At 36.7% G+C, this 19,565-nt stretch overlaps 1 protein-coding gene across 5 annotated transcripts in view; it reads right to left on the bottom strand.

The window, feature by feature from the left end:
• Positions 1 to 19,565, bottom strand: part of ANKHD1 (ankyrin repeat and KH domain containing 1) — a 125,806-nt gene that overhangs the window by 66,764 nt on the left and 39,477 nt on the right. For all 5 annotated transcript variants that reach the window (XM_028103463.2, XM_088023274.1, XM_028103464.2 and 2 more), the window contains exons 8-9: positions 2,810 to 3,047; positions 2,257 to 2,448 (exon numbers count right to left, since the gene is read on the bottom strand). In XM_028103463.2, the coding sequence (XP_027959264.1) occupies positions 2,257 to 2,448; positions 2,810 to 3,047 (430 nt within the window). The remainder of the gene's footprint in view (positions 1 to 2,256; positions 2,449 to 2,809; positions 3,048 to 19,565) is intronic.

Here is a 19,565-nt window from a genome sequence, read left to right as displayed (position 1 = left end):
AAGAGTATAGATGAAATGAGATGGGCCATAAATTAAAAATTGGTAAAGCTGGGTGATGGTTTCTTAGGGTTTATTATACTATTTTTTATGTTTGAAAAAACGCCATAACAAAAAGGTTCTTCAATTTTTAAAAATGTAGAGGCAATATGTTAAAAAACCTATTTTTTTTTTTTTCAGTGCTACACTCTCAGAAGAACTTCATGTAAATTAAGCACACTCTTTAAACTGGAAAAAAAAATTTATAGATAGTGTTCGAATAAAAAAGTGATTCTCAAACCCCTGAGATAGTTCTGGAAACTATATACTTCAAATTAGCATAAGTAGCTAAATGAGACTCCATGGTGGTACAACAGAAAAAACAAAGTCCAGAGTTCTAAGTATGCACATAAGCTCTGTCACTTATTAGCTTGGTTGCCTTAGGGTAACGTGTTTGTGTATTGTTTCCATATCTATAAGACTGTGTTTAATCTTTCTTACTATACAGGGACCAGTGGTAATTAATAGAGATAACGTAAGAGCTGAGCAGAATGTCGTGGTATTCAATAATTTTTTTTTTGAAGATTTTATTTATTTATTTGACAGAGAAAGAGAGAGACAACGAGAGAGGGAACACAAGCAGGGGGAGTGGGAGAGGGAGAAGCAGGCTTCCCACTGAGCAGGGAGCCCAATGCGGGGCTTGATGCCAGGACCCTGGGATCACGACCTGAGCCGAAAGCAGATGCTTAATGACTGAGCCACCCAGAAACCCTGGTATTCAATAATTTCTTATTAAACATTTATGCATTCTCTTAAAAGCCTCTTACAACAAGACTTTACATAGAGGGACGTGGGAAGACTGTGGAAAGGTAACCACTGGTAGAGGACTCCAGAAGGGGACAAAGACAGTTGCTGAAAATAATTGAGGTACAATGACTGAATAATGCATACATTAACTGCAGTGATTAATAATATTTGAGTCAGGGGAGAGGCCAGCTTGTATGACTGGTTTATGCTTTTGTTCAAAAACTACACAATCATCTGAACCATTAACAATCCTAAGAAATTATTTCAATAATAAATCAAAGGAAAAACTGAGGGTGGGCTATAATGAAATTAATGTTAACAGTAAAAGCTTAAAAATGTTGAATAAAGTTTTGCTAAATATTTTATTTTCCTTTACATATTAATTTCTTCATATATTTTTTAAAGATTTTATTTGTTTATTTGACAGAGAGAGACACAGAGAGAGAGGGAACACAAGCAGGGGGAGTGGGAGAAGGAGAATCAGGCCTCCCGCGGATGCAGGGCTTAATCCCAGGACTCCGGGATCATGACCTGAGCCGAAGGCAAACGCTTAACAACTGAGCCACCCAGGTGCCCCTTCATATATCAAGTTTTAAACAATGTTAGACATGGATAAAAAGAAAAATTTTATATTATTTCTAAAATATATATAAAGTATATTTCTATCTGGATAAATGTTTTCCTGGTATATACACACACACACACACACACACACATATATATATATATATATATATATATATATATATACATATACATATATATTTTAAGATTTTTATTTATTTGTCAGAGAGAGAGATAGTGTGAACATGAGCAGGGGGAGAAGCAGGCAGAGGAAGCAGCAGGCTCTCTGCTGAGCAAGGAGCCCGGTGCAAGACTCGATCCCAGGACCCTGGGATCATGACCTGAGCTGAAGGCAGACGCTTAACCAACTGAGCCACCCAGGCGTCCCTCTGGTATATTCTTTATATGCTATAAAACTACAAGTATTTTATGTAAAACTATTTATTTCTTCCTATTGCTTACCAATGCATAAAGCACAAATTATTTTAAAACTAAGTACTTCTGCCAAAAATTAAATTCCCACTTGTTCTTTTTTTTTTTCTCTTAAGAAGACTTAAAAATGTCAAGAAATGAACAGGCTTGAAAGTATCAAACTATAACCTCTATAATGTCATCCCCACCTCCACTTATTAACAGAGACTAAGAGGAACTAACTTCTCCATTCCAGAAGCCACAAACTATTCAATGGAGAGAGAAGGTCGATGAGAAAGCTATGGTCATGAAGCAAACATTAATAACAATAAGAAAATGTTTTAAAGATGACATTTTTAGAGATTTAGGAGCCTAAGAAGAGCAAATTGTGGAGCTGGCTTTCAACTTTTATAGATATGAAAAAGCTAAGGTTAATTGATAAAGTTATGAAAGCAATATAAAAGCCTTTTTCTAAAAGGCATTTTTAAATTCACATACCAGCAGCCAATAAATATTTAACCAATTCGAGGTGTCCCTCCTGTGAAGCCTCCATCAGAGGTGTGGAGCAGCCAAGTTCTATATCAGCCCCTGCCTTAATCAAGAAGTCTGCAACTTCAGAAAATCCTCCACAGCAAGCCAAGGTCAGAGCAGTTTCTTGGGTTTCTTCCGTCTGGGCATTTATATTTGCTCCTAAGAGGAAAGCATAAAAATTAATAAACTAGCTGCAACACTTAATGATAAAAATGTTGTTCTAAATTGTGTTAATCATCTCTCCCTGCTTCTGGGATTCCTTCTAGGGTACTAATAATTTTATCATCAATGCAAAAAAATATTTTAGTTTTATTTTAGAGTAGTAAATTTTTTTACTATTTATTTACTAATTTTTACTAATTTTTTTATTTACTAATTTTTACTATTAGTAAATTTACTAATATTTACTCTAAATATTTTAGAGTAGTAAACTCCACTGATATGCAATACAAAATATCCAAAAGAAATTTATTTTTTTTAATTAAAGATTTTTTTAATTAAAGAAGTAAAACTACTTTACCTTGTGCTAAGAGTAGTGCCACCATCTCTTCATGTCCTTCCCGAGCAGCTTCCATCAAGGGAGTATATCCTTCATCATTAACTTCTTCTAGATTTGCCCCCCTTTCAATAAGTAGAGCTGCCAATTCAACGTGTCCTCCACAGGCAGCTAGCGTTAATGGAGACTCGAATGAATCTGCAGGCATGTTCACTTGAGCACCACTATCCAAAAGCAAACGTGCTACCTCTACGTGTCCATCCTGCAGATTTTTAGAAGTAAAGCAAGAAGGAAGGAATTTTTTTGTTTTGAGATTTTTAAATTGGGAGAAAAGAAGAGATTGAGGAAAGATGGAAAGGGAAAAAGAAAAGGAGATGCACCTTAGATATATACATATTATCATGCCCATCTGAGAAACCTGAGATGTCTTATCAAAAACTCCATTAAAATTACTTTACCTTACTTTTGAACCAACCCAAAATTTTCCACAAGAATCAGACTTGCGACGTATATTAACAGTTCCAAATAATTTCAAATTTTCACATTCTCTGAAGTTCAAAAAACTGTTAAATCCATACACAATAGTACCTCAAAATAATTCCTGTTTATACTACTGCCAAGTCAAATATAACTATACCCTCAAACCTACGTGTCATATTTAAGTGTAGAAACTGTATTAGATCTATTTAAGAAACAAAGACTTGACAAAAAAATAACAACAAATTCTATGAAGTCATTCCCACTTGGGATTATGTCACCAAGGAAAACCCCTGTGGGCTGATAGTACCCTATATTTTTCTTCATCACTAGCTTATTGCAATGAAAGAAAGAATTTTACAAAAATGTAAAAATAAATATCTATTCACTTGTAAATAATATTACCATGGGTCCATCTGCACAGACAGTAAGGCAATTAATAAAACATTCTCATGGAGGGTAATTCATTCTATCCTTCTATCACCGTAAGTATTCTTCTTTAGTTTCAATTTTTTTTTAAATTTTTTTATTTGAGAGAGAGAATGAGAGCAAGAGAGCACAAGCAAGGGGAGAAGCAGAGGGAGAGAGAGAAGCAGACTCCCCACTGAGCAGGGAGCCCGTTGTGGGGCTCGATGTCAGGAACTTGAAATCATGACCTGAGCCCAAGGCAGCCACTTAACCGACTGAGCCACCCAGGCACACCTTTAGTTTTAAATTCTTTACTTCAAAATTTTATATAGCCCTTAACTATTGTTGTAGCATATAAAATCAAATGTTGTGTTGTTCTGTACTTCAAAAAGGACCAAAACACTGCTAATGAAAGGTAAAGACTGAGTATAAAAATAAGGTTTTATATTGGGCAACTCTTTTATTAAAGAATTAATTAAAGAAACCTTAATTAAATGTTAGATTTCAGTATCCATCAAGAGTTTCATTATTTAACTAAAGGATTAGCTCAGCTTTGATCACTTTTGACATGATGTCAAAAACAAATGATTTGGCATTAAAATTTCAGTTTTACTAAAACAAATAAAATTCTAGCTTTACTATTAAACACTAATACTTCAAATATACGTAAAATACAGTATATTTTAACCAAATTACTGTATTAAGTTATTTGGTGTTTGAAATATGTTTCTAATTGAAAAGAAAATAGAATTTGTAAGTATTCACAGATCAAATAACTACTGCTATGCTCCTCTAGGCTCCCAATAGTTTTGTGTGAATTTACCTCAATTTCTTTATTGATTTCTGCTACCATATTTTTTTTTAAGATTTTATTTATTTATTTGAGAGAGAGAGAATGAGAGAGAGAGGAAGCACATGAGAGGGGGGGAGGGTCAGAGGGAGAAGCAGACTCCCTGCCAAGCAGGAAGCCCGATGTGGGACTCGATCCAGGAACTCCAGGATCATGACCTGAGCTGAAGGCAGTTGCTTAACCAACTGAGCCACCCAGGCACTCCTCTGCTACCATATCTTGAGTACATATATTAAAATAGAAATTATACTAAGCACTTTTTGCTTTAATAAAAAATATTAATTTTGTCAAAGGAAAAAAATAAAGAAGTAAAAACAGAATAATCCAATCTTAAAGGCCTAATACAATTACTAGAATTTTTTAAAATTCCAAGACTGGTCAGTAGCTGGTACTGGACTCACTCTCCTATAATAAACAACTGTAAAATTTGGGAAACAGAGATAAAGCAACTGGAGACACTGAACAGCAAACAACTTAAGGCTAAGCACCAAAAAAAGGCGCTACATGAGATGAACGCTACATTCACTCCAGCTTTCTCTTTAGGCATCTTCCAAACCGTGGTCTAAGGAAACTGAGGCTAAACAAAGAGTGTAAGATCTCTTTCAACAAAGAAAACAAAGATCAGAATTCAAAGCAGCCAAATAGTTAGGAGTTGAGAGGTATGGGCAGGATACCTGAGAAAAAGAAAATACAGAGTAATCTCCAAATCTATATAAAACTATTTTCAGATACTTGGGCAACTCCAGAGTTGAACACACCAAGGATGACAGTCTAGGAGTCTAGGAGAGAATGGCTGCTGGAAGGTTGGAGATCTTGGGAGTTCAGACTCAGCCAGAATAGAAAGACCAATGGTGAATATCCTGGCTTTCAAATGAGATGGTAGAGAGCCATACTTAAGGAATACCCAAAGATCAAGGTGCAAGGAAGTAGGAGTATAAGAATAAAGCTGAAATTAAGCCTCAGTATGATCAGAGTGATCCACTGGTTAATTTAACTGCCTGCTAGAATAAAACATAACAGTTTTATAAGAAGGACAGGATAATCAAGATACTTGAAAAGGGATCATCTATAGCATATGGCTTATAATTAAAAATACCAGACATATTAAAAGGCAGGAAACTGTGATGATTGTCAAGATATAAAATAACCAAAAAAAGCAGACCTAGAACTAAATCAAATATAAGAGATGGAAAAAAAGGACTATTAATGATATATTAAAGAAAATAAAGGGGGAAAATGGAAAAAATGAACAAAACAATAGATTTCAACACAGAATCAGAATATAAGAACATCATATCAATAATTATATTTAGCAAATGACACTACAGATAAAGGGCTGGTATCCAAGATCTATAAAGAACTTCTCAAACTCAACACCTAAAAAACAAATAATCAAGTCAAAATATGGGCAGAAGATATGAAAAGACACTTCTCTGAAGAAGACATACAAATGGCTAACAGACACATGAAAAACTGTTCATCATCATTAGCCATCAGGGAAATTCAAATCAAAACCACATTGAGATACCACCTTACACCAGTTAGAATGGCAAAAATGGACAGGGAAAGAAACAACAAATGTTGGAGAGGTTGTGGAGAAAGGGGAACCCTCTTACACTGTTGGTGGGAATACAAGGTGGTAGAGCCACTTTAGAAAAGTGTGGAGGTTCCTCAAAAATTTTAAAAATAGAGCTACCCTATGACCCAGCAACTGCACTCCTGGGTATTTACCCCAAAGACACAGATGTAGTGAAAAGAAGGGCCATATGCACCCCAGTGTTCATAGCAGCAATGTCTGCAATAGCCAAACTGTGGAAAGAGCCGAGATGCCCTTTAACAGATGAATGGATAAAGAAGATGTGGTCCATATATACAATGGAATATTACTCAGCCATCAGAAAGGATGAATACCCAACTTTTACATCAACATGGATGGGACTGGAAGGGATTATGCTAAGTGAAATAAGTCAAGCAGAGAGAGTCAGTTATCATATGGTTTCACTTATTTGTGGAACATAAGGAATAGCAGGGAGGACATTAGGAGAAGGAAGGGAAAAATGAAGGGGGGGAAATCGGAGGGAGAGACGAACCATGAGAGACTATGGACTCTGAAAAACAAACAGGGTTTTAGAGGGGAAGGGGGGGGCTTGGTTAGCCCGGTGATGGGTATTAAGGAGGGCACGTACTGCATGGAGCACTGGGTGTTATACGAAAACAATGAATCATGGATCACCACATCAAAAACTAATGATGTATTTTATGGTGACTAACATAACATAATAAAATTAAAAAAAAAATAATAATAATTATATTTAAATGTAAATAGTCTAACCAAACCAATTAGAAAACAAAGACTTAAAGAGTGGATTATAAAACATGACCTAAAAATATGCTGTCTGCAAAAGACTCACTTCAGTATAACAATAGAGGCATATCAAACATATCAAAGATTTAAAAGAAAGGATAAAAACATTTATCAGGGAAACAATTACTGGAAAACAAGAGTAGCTACATTAATATCAAGAGCTATGTTAACAAAAGAGACTTCAGAACAAAGATTACCAGACAAAGAGAAATGTCATATAATGATAAAAGGGTCAATCATGAAGAAAACATAGCAATTCTAAAAATGTATAGGTACCAAACAACAGAGCTCTAGTGTGTGAAAAAATGTGAAAAAAATGAAAAGCAACTAAAAGAAGAACTACACAAATCCACAAGTACAACTGAAGATTTTAACACAACTCTCAGAAAAACTAGACAGAAAATCAGAAAGAATGTAGAAGAATTCTACCATCAATCAACAGGATCTAATTTACTTTTACAGAACACTCTACCACAACCAGCAGAATATACATTCTCCACAAATGCACAGGGAATATATGTCCACATCCTGACTATAAAACAAACTTCAAAAATTTAAAAAAACTGAAATTTTATGGAATGTATTCTCTGACCACAATGGAAACAAACCAGAAATCATTAACAGAAAGATCACAGGAAAATCTTCAAATGTTTGGAAACTAAACACACATCAAAATAACCTATGGGTCAAAGAGGAAGTCTAAAGTGAAATAAAAAATAATACATGGAACTGAATGAAAATGAAATATAACATATAAAAATTTTTTTAAAGATTTTATTTATTTATTTGAGAGAGAGAAAACATTAGGAGGGGGAGGGGCAAAGGGAGAGGAAGAAGCAGACTCCCTGCTAAGCAGGGAGCCTGACATGGGGTTGAGCAGGGAGCCCGACATGGGGCTCAATCCCAGGACCCTGAGATCATGACCTGAGCCAAAGGCAGATGCTTACCCAACTGAGTTACCCAGGCACCCCCAAAACAACAAAATTTGTAAGACACAGCTAAAGTAGTACTGAGAGGGAAATTGATAGCACTAAGTGCATACAATTAGAAGAGAAAAAAATCAATAACCTAAGCTCACATTTCAAAAGCTTAGAAAAAGAAGTACAAAACACACCCAAAGGAGGAGAAGGAAGGAAATTCTAAAGAACAGAGTGGAATTATCATACTCGATGGTGAAAAACTGAAAGCTTTCCCCTAAGATCAGGAACAAGACAAGGATGTCTACTCTCAACACTTTTTTTTTTTTTTTAAAGATTCTATTTATTTGACAGAAAGAGACACAGCGAGAGAGGGAACACAGCAGGGGGAGTGGGAGAGGGAGAAGCAGGTCTCCCGCTGAGCAGGGAGCCCAATGCGGGGCTCGGTCCCAGGACCCTGGGATCATGACTTGAGCCGAAGGCAGACACTTAACAACTGAGCCACCCAGGCGCCCCTCTCACCACTTTTATTCAACACAGTACTGGCAGTCCTAGCCACAGTAATCAGACAAGAAGAAGGAATAAAAGGCATCCAAACTGGTAAGGAAGAAGTAAAACTTTCACTATTTGCAGATGACACAATACTGCATAAACAAAACCCTAAAGATTCCACCAAAAAACTACTAGAACTGATAAATGAATTCAGTAAGGTCATAGGATACAAAATCACTGTACAGAAATCCACTGCATTTTTATACACTGATAATGAATCAAGAGAAAGAGAAATTAAGAAAGCAATCCTAGGGTGTCTAGGTGGCTCAGTCATTTTAGTGTGTGTCTTTGGCTCAGGTCATGATCCCAGAGTCCTGGGATGGAGTCCCACATCGCATCAAGCTCCCTGCTCAGTGCGGAGTCTGCTTCTCCCTCTAACCCTCACCCCTGCTCGTGGTATCTCTCCTTCATGCTCTCTCTCTCTCAAATAAATAAATAGGGGCGCCTGGGTGGCTCAGTCATTAAGCATCTGCCTTCGGCTCAGGTCATGATCCCAGAGTCCTGGGATTGAGCCCCGCATCAGGCTGCCTGCTTCGCGGGAAGCCTGCTTCTCCCTCTCCCACTCGCCCTGCTTGTGTTCCCTCCTTCGCTGTGTCTCTCTCGGTCAAATAAATAAATAAAAGCTTAAAAAAAAAATTAAAAATGAATAAATAAATAAATAAAATCTTTAAAAAATAAAAAAAAAGCAATCCTATTTACAATTGCACCAAAAATAAAAAACCTAGGAACAAACTTAACCAAGGAGGTGAAAGACCTATACTCAAAAAAATAAAACACTGATTAAAGAAACTGAAGATAACACAAAGAAATAGAAAGACATTCCATGCTCAAGGACTGCAAGAACAAGTATTGTTAAAATGTCCATACTACCCAAAGCAATCTACAGATTTAGTGCAATCCTTATCAAAATACCAACAGCATTTTTTACAACACTAAAATACATAATCCTAAAATTTTCATAGAACCACAAAAGACCCTGAAGAGTCAAAACAGTCTTGAGAAAGGAAAACAAAAACTGGAGGTAGCACTATTCTAGATTTCAAGTTATATTACAAAGCGATAGTAATCATAACAGTATGGTACTGACACAAAAAGAGACAAAGATCAATGCAACAGGATAGAAAGCCCAGAAACAAACCCACAATTATACAGTCAATTAATCTTCAACAAAAGAGGCAAGAATATGCAATGGGAAAGACAGTGTCTTCAACAAATGGTGTTAGGAAAACTGGACAGCTATATGCAAAAGAATGAAACAGGACAGTTTCTTACACCATGCATAAAAATAAACTCACTGGGGTCACCTAGGTGGTTCACTAGGTTAAGAGTCTGCCTTTGGCTCAGGTCATGATCCCAGAGTCCTAGGATCAAGCCAGACGTTGGGCTCCCTGCTCAGTGGGGACTCCGCTTCTCCCTCTCCCTTTGCCCCTCCCCCTGCTCACGCACATGCTTGCGCGCATGCACATGCATGCGTTCTTTCGAATAAAAAATAAATAAAATCTTAAAAAAAATAAAATAAAAAAATAAACTCAATGTATAAAAGACCTAAATGTGAAACCTGAAACCATAAAAATCCTAGAAGAGAGCACAGGCGGTAATTTCTCTGACATTGGCCATAGCAACATTTTTCTAGATGTTTCCTGAGGTAAGGAACATAAAAGCAAAAACAAACTATCGCAACCACCTCAATATAAAAAGCTTCTGCACAGCAAAGGAAACGCTCATCAAAACTGAAAGACAACCTATTGAACAGGAGACGGTATCTGCAAATGACCTATCTGATAAAGTGTTAGTATCAAAACACATTAAGAACTTATATGTATAACTCAATACCCAAAAAACAAATAATACAATTTAAAATGGGCAGAAGACATGAATAGACATTTCTCCAAAGAAGACATTACCAATGGCTAACAGACACATAAAAAGATGCTCAACATCACTCATCATCAGGGAAATGTAAATCAAAACTACAATGAAATATCACCTCACACGAGCCAGAATGGCTAAAATTAAAAACACAAGAAATGGCAAATGTTGGCGAATATGTAGAGAAAGAGGAACCCTTGTGCACTATTGGTGAGAATGCAAACTGGTGCAGCTACTGTGGAAAACAGTATAGAGGTTCCTCAAAAAATTAAAATTAGAACTATCATACAATCCAGTAATTGTACTACTGGGTATTTACCCAAAGAATACAAAAACACTAATTCAAAAGGATATATGCACCCGTATTTTTACTGCAGCATTATTTACAATAGCCAAATTATGGAAGTGGCCCAAGTGTCCATCAATAGATGAATGGATAAAGATGTGGTGTGTGCCCTGCAGAATAGGAAATGACATGGTCGACAGGAAATGCATAAAAAATGAGAGATGGAAAAGCTCTAATAGCAGTTTATATTTTCATAATGGCTGTTTTGGGTCATTTATTAAATATTTGAGAAATCTTTATATACCGTTTTATTGAAAGCTAAAAATAGGCTCTAAAGTAATGTAAACGTACAAAGCACAAATTTACTTGAATGTTGCTTAAAGGAATATATGAATAACAAGGATGTGTATTATGAACATAATGATTAATTTGTAATATTTTAAAAATAACTTTTAGGGGCGCCTGGGTGGCTCAGTCGTTAAGCGTCCACCTTCGGCTCAGGTCATGATCTCAGGGTCCTGGGATCGAGCCCCGCATCGGGCTCCCTGCTCAGCGGGAAGCCTGCTTCTCCCTCTCCCACTCCCCCTGCTTGTGTTCCTTCTCTCGCTTTGTCTCTCTCTGTCAAATAAATAAATAAAATCTTAAAAAAAAAGCTTTAAAAAAATAACTTTTAAATAATGTATAAGCTGCATATATAACTCAGGAGATTCCATATCTTTCTTCTATTTCAAAGGAAAGATTATAAAATATAAAATTTCTTAGAGAAAGAAGCTCCTCTTCAGACATGAACAAGAAAAAACAATTAAAATTGTATCAACAGTTTTGAGTTTATGAATTCTAGAGATTAAAATATTTTAGTCAAGTGGGAAAAAATGAAAGTAACACTGTTACTTCTGCATTTCTGTGTCTGATCGGGAGGCTGTGCTTTGTTAAAAAGAATAGATGTCATTGTATAGTGTATATATAACTATTCAGATATCAGCTGAGATTAAATATAGGTCCATTTTTGTTATAGACCTTTAATACTGAAGTTAATAGTTTTGGGTGTTAACTTCAATGGAAAACAAACCATTTTTAATTTCAGTTAACTTTAAAAACAAGCATTCTGAACAAAGAAAAAATGGCATTTTACTTTAAAAAAAAGATGTGCTGTGTGCGTGTACAGATACACATATAGATACACATATAGATACACACACACACACACACACACACGACAGAATATTATTCAGCCATTAAAAAAGAATGAAATCTTGACATTTGCAACAACATGGATGGAGTTAGAGTATACAACTAAGTAAAATAAGTCAGAAAAGAAAATACCATATGATTGCACTCATATGCAGAATTTAAGAAACAAAACAAATTACTAAGGGGAAAAAAAAAGAGAGAAACAAACCAAGAAACAGACTCTTAATTACAGAGAACAAACTGATAGTTACCAGAGGGGAGTTGGGTAGGGGCATGGGCGAAATACACGATGGGTATTAAAAAGTACACTTATCATGATGAGCACTAGGAATGTATAGAATTTGTTGAATAAGAATATTGTACACCCAAAACTAATATAAAACTGTATGTTAACTATATTGAAATAAAATAACTTAATAAAAATTGTAAAAAATTACACAAACTAGACACCAATTAAAAGAACTGAAAAAAGACTAAACTCAAAACTGGCAGAAGGAAATAAAGGTTAGAACAGAGATGAACGCAATAGAGAGAAAAATCAATGAAATCAAAAGCTGGTTCTTTGAAAAGATCAACGAAATTGAGAAACCTTTAGCTAGATGGACAAAGAAAAAGAAATTTAAATTAGTAAAATCAGAAATGAAAGTGGGGAGAGTGCCACCAATTCTACAGAAATAAAAAGGATTATAAGATAGCACATTGAACAATTGTATGCCGACAAACTGAATAACCTAGATGAAATGGACAAATTACTAGAAACACAAAACCTATCAAGACTAAATCACAAAGAAATAGAAAATCTGAATAGAACTTTAACTAGTAAAGGGACTGAATCAGTAATAAAAAAAAAAAAATCTCCCAACAAAGAAAACTTATGGACTTGATGGTTTCTCTGGTGAATTCTACCAATTCTACCAAACATTTTAAAAAGAATTAACACCAATCCTTCTCAAACTTCTTCAAAAAATTGAAGGTGAGGGAACACTTTTTAACTCATTCTATGAGACTAGCGTTATCCTGATACCAAAGTCAGCCACAGACACTACAAGGAAAGTACAGACCAATGTCTTTTATGAATACTCAATGCTAAAATCCTCAACAAAATACTAGCAAAGTGAATTCAGCAGCATATTAAAAGGTTTATACACCATGATCAAGGAGGATTTATTCCTGGAATTCAAGGATGGTTCAATGTAAGAAAATAAAACAATGTAATACACCACATTAACAGAATAAAGGGGAAAAAAATCAAAGTATCTTCTCCATTAATACAAAAAAGGCATCTGACAAAATTCAAAATCTTTTCATGATGAAAACTCTCAACAAATTAGGACTAGAAGGAAACTACCACAACATAATAAAAGCCAAATATGAAAAACCCACAGGAAACATCTACTCAATGGTGAAGACAGAAAGCTTTTCTTCTAAGATCAGGAACAAGGCAAGGATGCCCACTTTCACCACTTCTATTCAAATAGTACTGGAAGTTCTGGCCGGAGCAAATAGACAAGAAAAGAGGGAAAAAAAAAGGAATCCAAATAAGAAAGGAAGAAGTAAAATTATCTCTGTTCACAGATGATATGTAGGAAATCCTAAAGACTACACACAAAAAAAAAATCGTTAGAGCTTATAAATGAATTTATTAGCAAAGTAGTAGGATAGAAAGTTAACACAAAAATTAGTTGCATTTCAACACATAACAATGAAAATTGTGAAAAGTATATTAGAAAAACAATTCCATTTACAACAGCATCAAAAAGAATAAAATATTTAGGAATTAATCAAGGAAGTAAAATACAATGAAAACCCAAAACATTTATATCTTCTTTAATTTCTTCTAGCAATAAGTGGAAACACATTCTGTTTTCATGGATTGGAAGCCTTAATAATGTTAAGATGTCAATATTACTTAAAGCAATCTATAGATTCAATGCAATTCCTATAAATAGCCCATTGGTGTTTTTTGCAGAAATATAAAGGCCCATCCTAAAAATCATATGGAATCTAATGGGACCCCGAAAACCATCTTGAAAAAGGAGAATAAAGCAGGAGGACTCACAGTTCCTGATTTCAAAACATATACAAAGCTACAATAATCACAATATTTGGTACTGGCATAAAGACAGACATAGACAAAAGGAATAGAAGAGAGATCCCAGAAATAAACCTTTGCATCTATATATGGCCAATGATTTTTGCAAGGATGTCAAGACCATTCAATTAGGAAAGAGCAGTCTTTTTAATAAATGATGATGGGAAAACTGCATATCCACATGCAAAAGAATGAAGCTGGACCCTTACCTAAGACCATATATAAAAATTAACTCAAAAGGGATCAAAAACCTAAAACTCTAAAACTCTTAAAAGAAAACATAGGATAAAAGCTTCACGACATTGCATTTAGCAATGATTTCTTGGATATGATACCAAAGGCAGAGGCAACAAAAGAAAAAATAAATTGGATTTCATGAAATTAAAAAGTTTTATATATAAAAGGACACTATCATTTGCCTAAGTAAAAAGGCAACCCACGGAATGGGAGAAAATACTTGGATATATTTATAATGGGTGTAAGAGATTAATATCCAAAATATATAAAGAACTCCTAAAACTCAAAAACAAAAAACAACCAACCTGATTCAAGAAGAGGCAAAAGATCTAAATGGATATTTCAATAAAGAAGATATACAAATGGCCAATAAGCACATGAAAGGATGCTCAACATCACAAATCGTTAGGGAAATGCACATCAAAACTACAATGAATAAGAACATATTATGAGCAACTCTATGCCAGCAAATTAGATAACCTGGAAGAAATGGGTGCATTCCTAGAGATGTATCAACTACCAAAATTGAACCAGGAAGAAATAGAAAACCTGAACAGACCTATAACCACTAAAGAAATTGAAACAGTCATCAAAAATCTCCCAAGAAACAAAAGCCCAGGGCCAGATGGCTTCCCAGGGGAATTCTATCAGACATTTCAAGAAGAATTAATACCTATTCTCCTGAAACTGTTCCAAAAAATAGAAATGGAAGGGAAACTTCCAAACTCATTTTATGAGGCCACCATTACCTTGATCCCAAAACCAGACAAAGACCCCATCAAAAAAGAGAATTACAGACCAATATCCTTGATGAACATGGATGCAAAAATTCTCACCAAAATACTAGCCAACAGGATCCAACAGTACATTAAAAGGATTATTCACCATGACCAAGTGGGATTTATTCCTGGGCTGCAAGGCTGGTTCAACATCCGCAAATCAATCAACGTGATACAATACATTAACAAAAGAAAGAGCAAGAATCATATGATCCTCTCAATAGATGCAGAAAAAGCATTTGACAAAGTACAGCATCCTTTCTTGATCAAAACTCTTCAGAGTATAGGTATAGAGGGTACATACCTCAATATCATAAAAGCCATCTATGAAAAACCTACAGCGAATATCATTCTCAATGGGGAAAGGCTGAGAGCTTTTCCCCTAAGGTCAGGAACGCGGCAGGGATGTCCACTCTCACCACTGCTATTCAACATAGTATTAGAAGTCCTAGCCACAGCAATCAGACAACAAAAAGAAATCAAAGGCATCCAAATCGGCAAAGAGGAAGTCAAACTCTCACTCTTTGCAGATGATATGATACTGTATGTGGAAAACCCAAAAGACTCCACCCCAAAACTGCTAGAACTCATACAGGAATTCAGTAAAGTAGCAGGATATAAAATCAATGCACAGAAATCAGTGGCATTCCTATACACCAACAACAAGACAGAAGAGAGACAAATCAAGGAGTCGATCCCATTTACAATTGCACCCAAAACCATTAGATACCTAGGAATAAATCTAACCAAAGAGGCAAAGGATCTGTACTCAGAAAACTATAAAATACTCATGAAAGAAATTGAGGAAGACACAAAGAAATGGAAAAACGTTCCATGCTCATGGATTGGGAGAATCAACATTGTGAAGATGTCAATGCTACCTAGAGCAATCTACACATTCAATGCAATCCCCATCAAAATACCATCCACCTTTTTCAAAGAAATGGAACAAATAATCCTAAAATTTGTATGGAACCAGAAGAGACCCAGAATAGCCAGAGGAATACTGAAAAAGAAAAGCAAAGCTGGCGGCATCACAATTCCGGACTTCCAGCTCTATTACAAAGCTGTCATCATCAAGACAGTATGGTACTGGCACAAAAACAGACCCATAGATCAATGGAACAGAATCGAGAGCCCAGAAATGGACCCTCAACTCTATGGTCAACTTATCTTTGACAAAGCAGGAAAGAATGTCCAATGGCAAAAAGACAGTCTCTTCAACAAATGGTGTTGGGAAAATTGGACAGCCACATGCAGAAGAATGAAACTGGACCATTTCCTTACACCACACACAAAAATAGACTCCAAATGGTTGAAAGACCTAAACGTGAGACAGGAGTCCATCAAAATCCTAAAGGAGAACACAGGTAGCAACCTTTTCGACCTTAGCCGCAGCAACTTCTTCCTAGAAACATCGCCAAAGGCAAGGGAAGCAAGGGTAAAAATGAACTATTGGGATTTCATCAAGATGAAAAGCTTTTGCACAGCAAAAGAAACAGTCCACAAAACCAAAAGACAACCGACAGAATGGGAGAAAATATTTGCAAATGACATATCAGATAAAGGGCTAGTATCCAAAATCTATAAAGAACTTATCAAACTCAACACCCAAAGAACAAATAATCCAATCAAGAAATGGGCAGAAGACATGAACAGACATTTCTCCAAAGAAGACATCCAAATGGCCAACAGGCACATGAAAAAGTGCTCAACATCGCTCGGCATCAGGGAAATCCAAATCAAAACCTCAATGAGATACCACCTCACACCCGTCAGAATGGCTAAAATTAACAAGTCAGGGAATGACAGATGTTGGCGGGGATGTGGAGAAAGGGGAACCCTCCTACACTGTTGGTGGGAATGCAAGCTGGTGCAACCCCTCTGGAAAACAGTATGGAGGTTCCTCAAACAGTTGAAATTAGAGCTACCATTCGATCCAGCAATTGCACTACTGGGTATTTACCCCAAAGATACAAATGTAGGGACCCGAAGGGGTACGTGTACCCCAATGTTTATAGCAGCAATGTCCACCATAGCCAAACTGTGGAAAGAGCCAAGATGCCCATCGACAGATGAATGGATAAAGAAGATGTGGTATATATACACAATGGAATATTATGCAGCCATCAAAAGGAATGAGATCTTGCCATTTGCAACGACGTGGATGGAACTGGAGGGTGTTATGCTGAGTGAAATAAGTCAATCAGAGAAAGACATGTATCATATGACCTCACTGATATGAGGAATTCTTAATCTCAGGAAAGAAACTGAGTGTTACTGGAGTGGTTGGGGGTGGGAGGGATGGGGTGGCTGGGTGATAGACATTGGGGAGGGTATGTGCTACGGTGAGCGCTGTGAATTGTGCAAGACTGTTGAATCACAGATCTGTACTTCTGAAACAAATAACGCAACATATTTTAAGAAAAAAGAAAAAGAAGAAGATAACAGGAGAGGAAGAAAAGGGGAGTATGTCAGAGGGGGAGACGAACCATGAGAGATGATGGACTCTGAAAAACAAACTGAGGGTTCTAGAGGGGAGGGGGGTAGGGGGATGGGTTAGCCTGGTGATGGGTATTGAGGAGGGCACGTTCTGCATGGAGCACTGGGTGTTATGAACAAACAATGAATCATGGAACACTGCACCAAAAACTAATGATGTAATATATGGTGATTAACATAACAATAAAAAAATAAAAAAAAAAAACTACAATGAGATACCACCTCACAACCATTAGGATGGCTACTACCAAAAAAATCCCCAGGAAACAACACGTGTTGGTGAGAATATAGAGAAATTGGAACCCTTGTACATTGTGGAAATGGAATAATGGAAAAACTACTGTGGAAAAACTGTATGGTAGCAATTCCTCAAAAAATTAAAAATAAAAATACCATACGATCAAGCAATACCACTTCTGGGTATATACCCAAAAGAACTGAAAGCAGGGACTTGAACAGATATCTGTACATCTGTGTTCAAAGCAGCATTATTCACAATAGCTAATGCATGGAAGCAACCCAAGTGTCCACCAAAGGATGACTGAATAAGCAAAATACGTTATATACATACAATGAAATATTATACAGCCTTAAAAAGTAAGGAAATTCTGACATATGCTATAACATGGATGAACCTTAAGAACACTATGCTAAGTGAAATAAGGCAGTCAGAAAAAGACAAATCCTGTATGCTTCCTCTTCTTTTAATTAATTAACTAATTAATTTTGTATGATTACTCTTAAATGAGATAGAGTAGTCAAAATCATCGACAGAAAGTAGAATGGTGATTGCCAGGGGCTGGGGAGAACAGGGAATGGGAAGCTGTTATTTAATGGGTACAGGGTTTCAGTTTTACAAGATGAAAAGAATTATGGAGATGGATGGTGATGACTGTTATATAACATTATGAATGCCTGGGTGGCTCAGTAACTGAGTGTCTGCCTTCAGCTCAGGTCATGATCCCAGGGTCCTGGGATCGAGCCCCACATTGGGCTCCCTGCTCCGCGGGAAGCCTGCTTCTCCCTCTCCCGCTCCCCCTGCTTGTGTTCCCTCTCTCGCTGTCTCTCTCTGTCAAAAAATAAATAAAGTCTTAAAAAAAAAATACACTGAACTATACACAAAAAATAAGATGGCAAATTCTGTTATGTGTCTTTTACCACAATAAAAAAATTGGGAAGAAAATAAAAATCTATCAGTGCGTTGGAAATGACAGAGCCAAGCCTGCCTTATGTACTGTTTCCTACATTGACAGATTTACTATCAAGTATTATTACTATTAAACAAGCTGGGACACCTGGGTGGCTCAGTCGGTTAAACTCTGCCTTCAGCTCAGGTCATGATCTCAGGGTCCTGGGATCTAGCTCCGAGGCAGGCTCCTTGCCCAGCAGGGAGTCTGCTTCTCCCTCTCCCTCTGCCCCTCCCCCCATTCACGCTCTCTCTCCCTCTCTCTCTCAAATAAAATCTTTCAAAAAAATTAATAAAAAAAAAAAAGTTAAACAACTCTCCTCCAGCCATCCAAGATGCCGAAAGGAAAGTAGGCTAAGGGGAAGAAAGTAGCCCCAGCCCCTGCTATCATGAAGAAGCAGAAGGCCAAGAAGGTCATCAATCCTGTTTAAGAAAAGGCCCAAGAACTTTGGCATCAAATGGGACATCCAGCCCAAAAGGGACCTCATCTGCTTTGTCAAATGGTGCTGCTACATCTGCCTGTAGCAGCAAAAGGGCTATTTTCTATAAATGCCTAAAAGTGCCTCCCACAATTAACCAGTTCACCCAGGCCTTGGACAGCCAAATAGCTACCCAACTGCTTAAGCTGGCCCACAAATACACGCCAGAAACAAAGAGAAGAAGGAGTGATTGTTGACATGGGCTGAGAAGAAAGCTCTTGGCAAAGGGAATGTCCCCACTAAGGTCGCCTATTCTTCCAGCTGGGCTTAATAATGTCACCATCTTAGGAGAAAATAAGAAGGCTTAGCTGATAGTGACTGCACATGATGTGGATCCCACTGAGTTGGTTATCTTTCTGCCTGCCCTGTGTGATAAGATGGGGGCTTCCTACTTCATTATCAAGGAGAAGGTCAGGCTAGGGTGTCTGGTCCACAGGAAGACCTGCAACACTGTCGCCTTCACACAGGTTAACTCAGAAAACAGAGGAGCTCTGGCTAAGCTGGCAGAAGCTATCAGGACCAATTATAATGACGGATATGATGAGCTCTGCTGTCACTGGGGAGGCAAGGTCCTAGGTCCAAACTCAGTG

Source organism: Eumetopias jubatus, unplaced genomic scaffold (genome assembly GCF_037043125.1).
Source record: "Eumetopias jubatus isolate StellerSeaLion01/CBP00866 unplaced genomic scaffold, mEumJub1_p1.0 scaffold_5, whole genome shotgun sequence".
NCBI classification, from domain to species: domain Eukaryota; kingdom Metazoa; phylum Chordata; class Mammalia; order Carnivora; family Otariidae; genus Eumetopias; species Eumetopias jubatus.
Note: the sequence above shows the minus strand (reverse complement) of the source record. Positions and strands in the feature narration are given on the sequence as shown.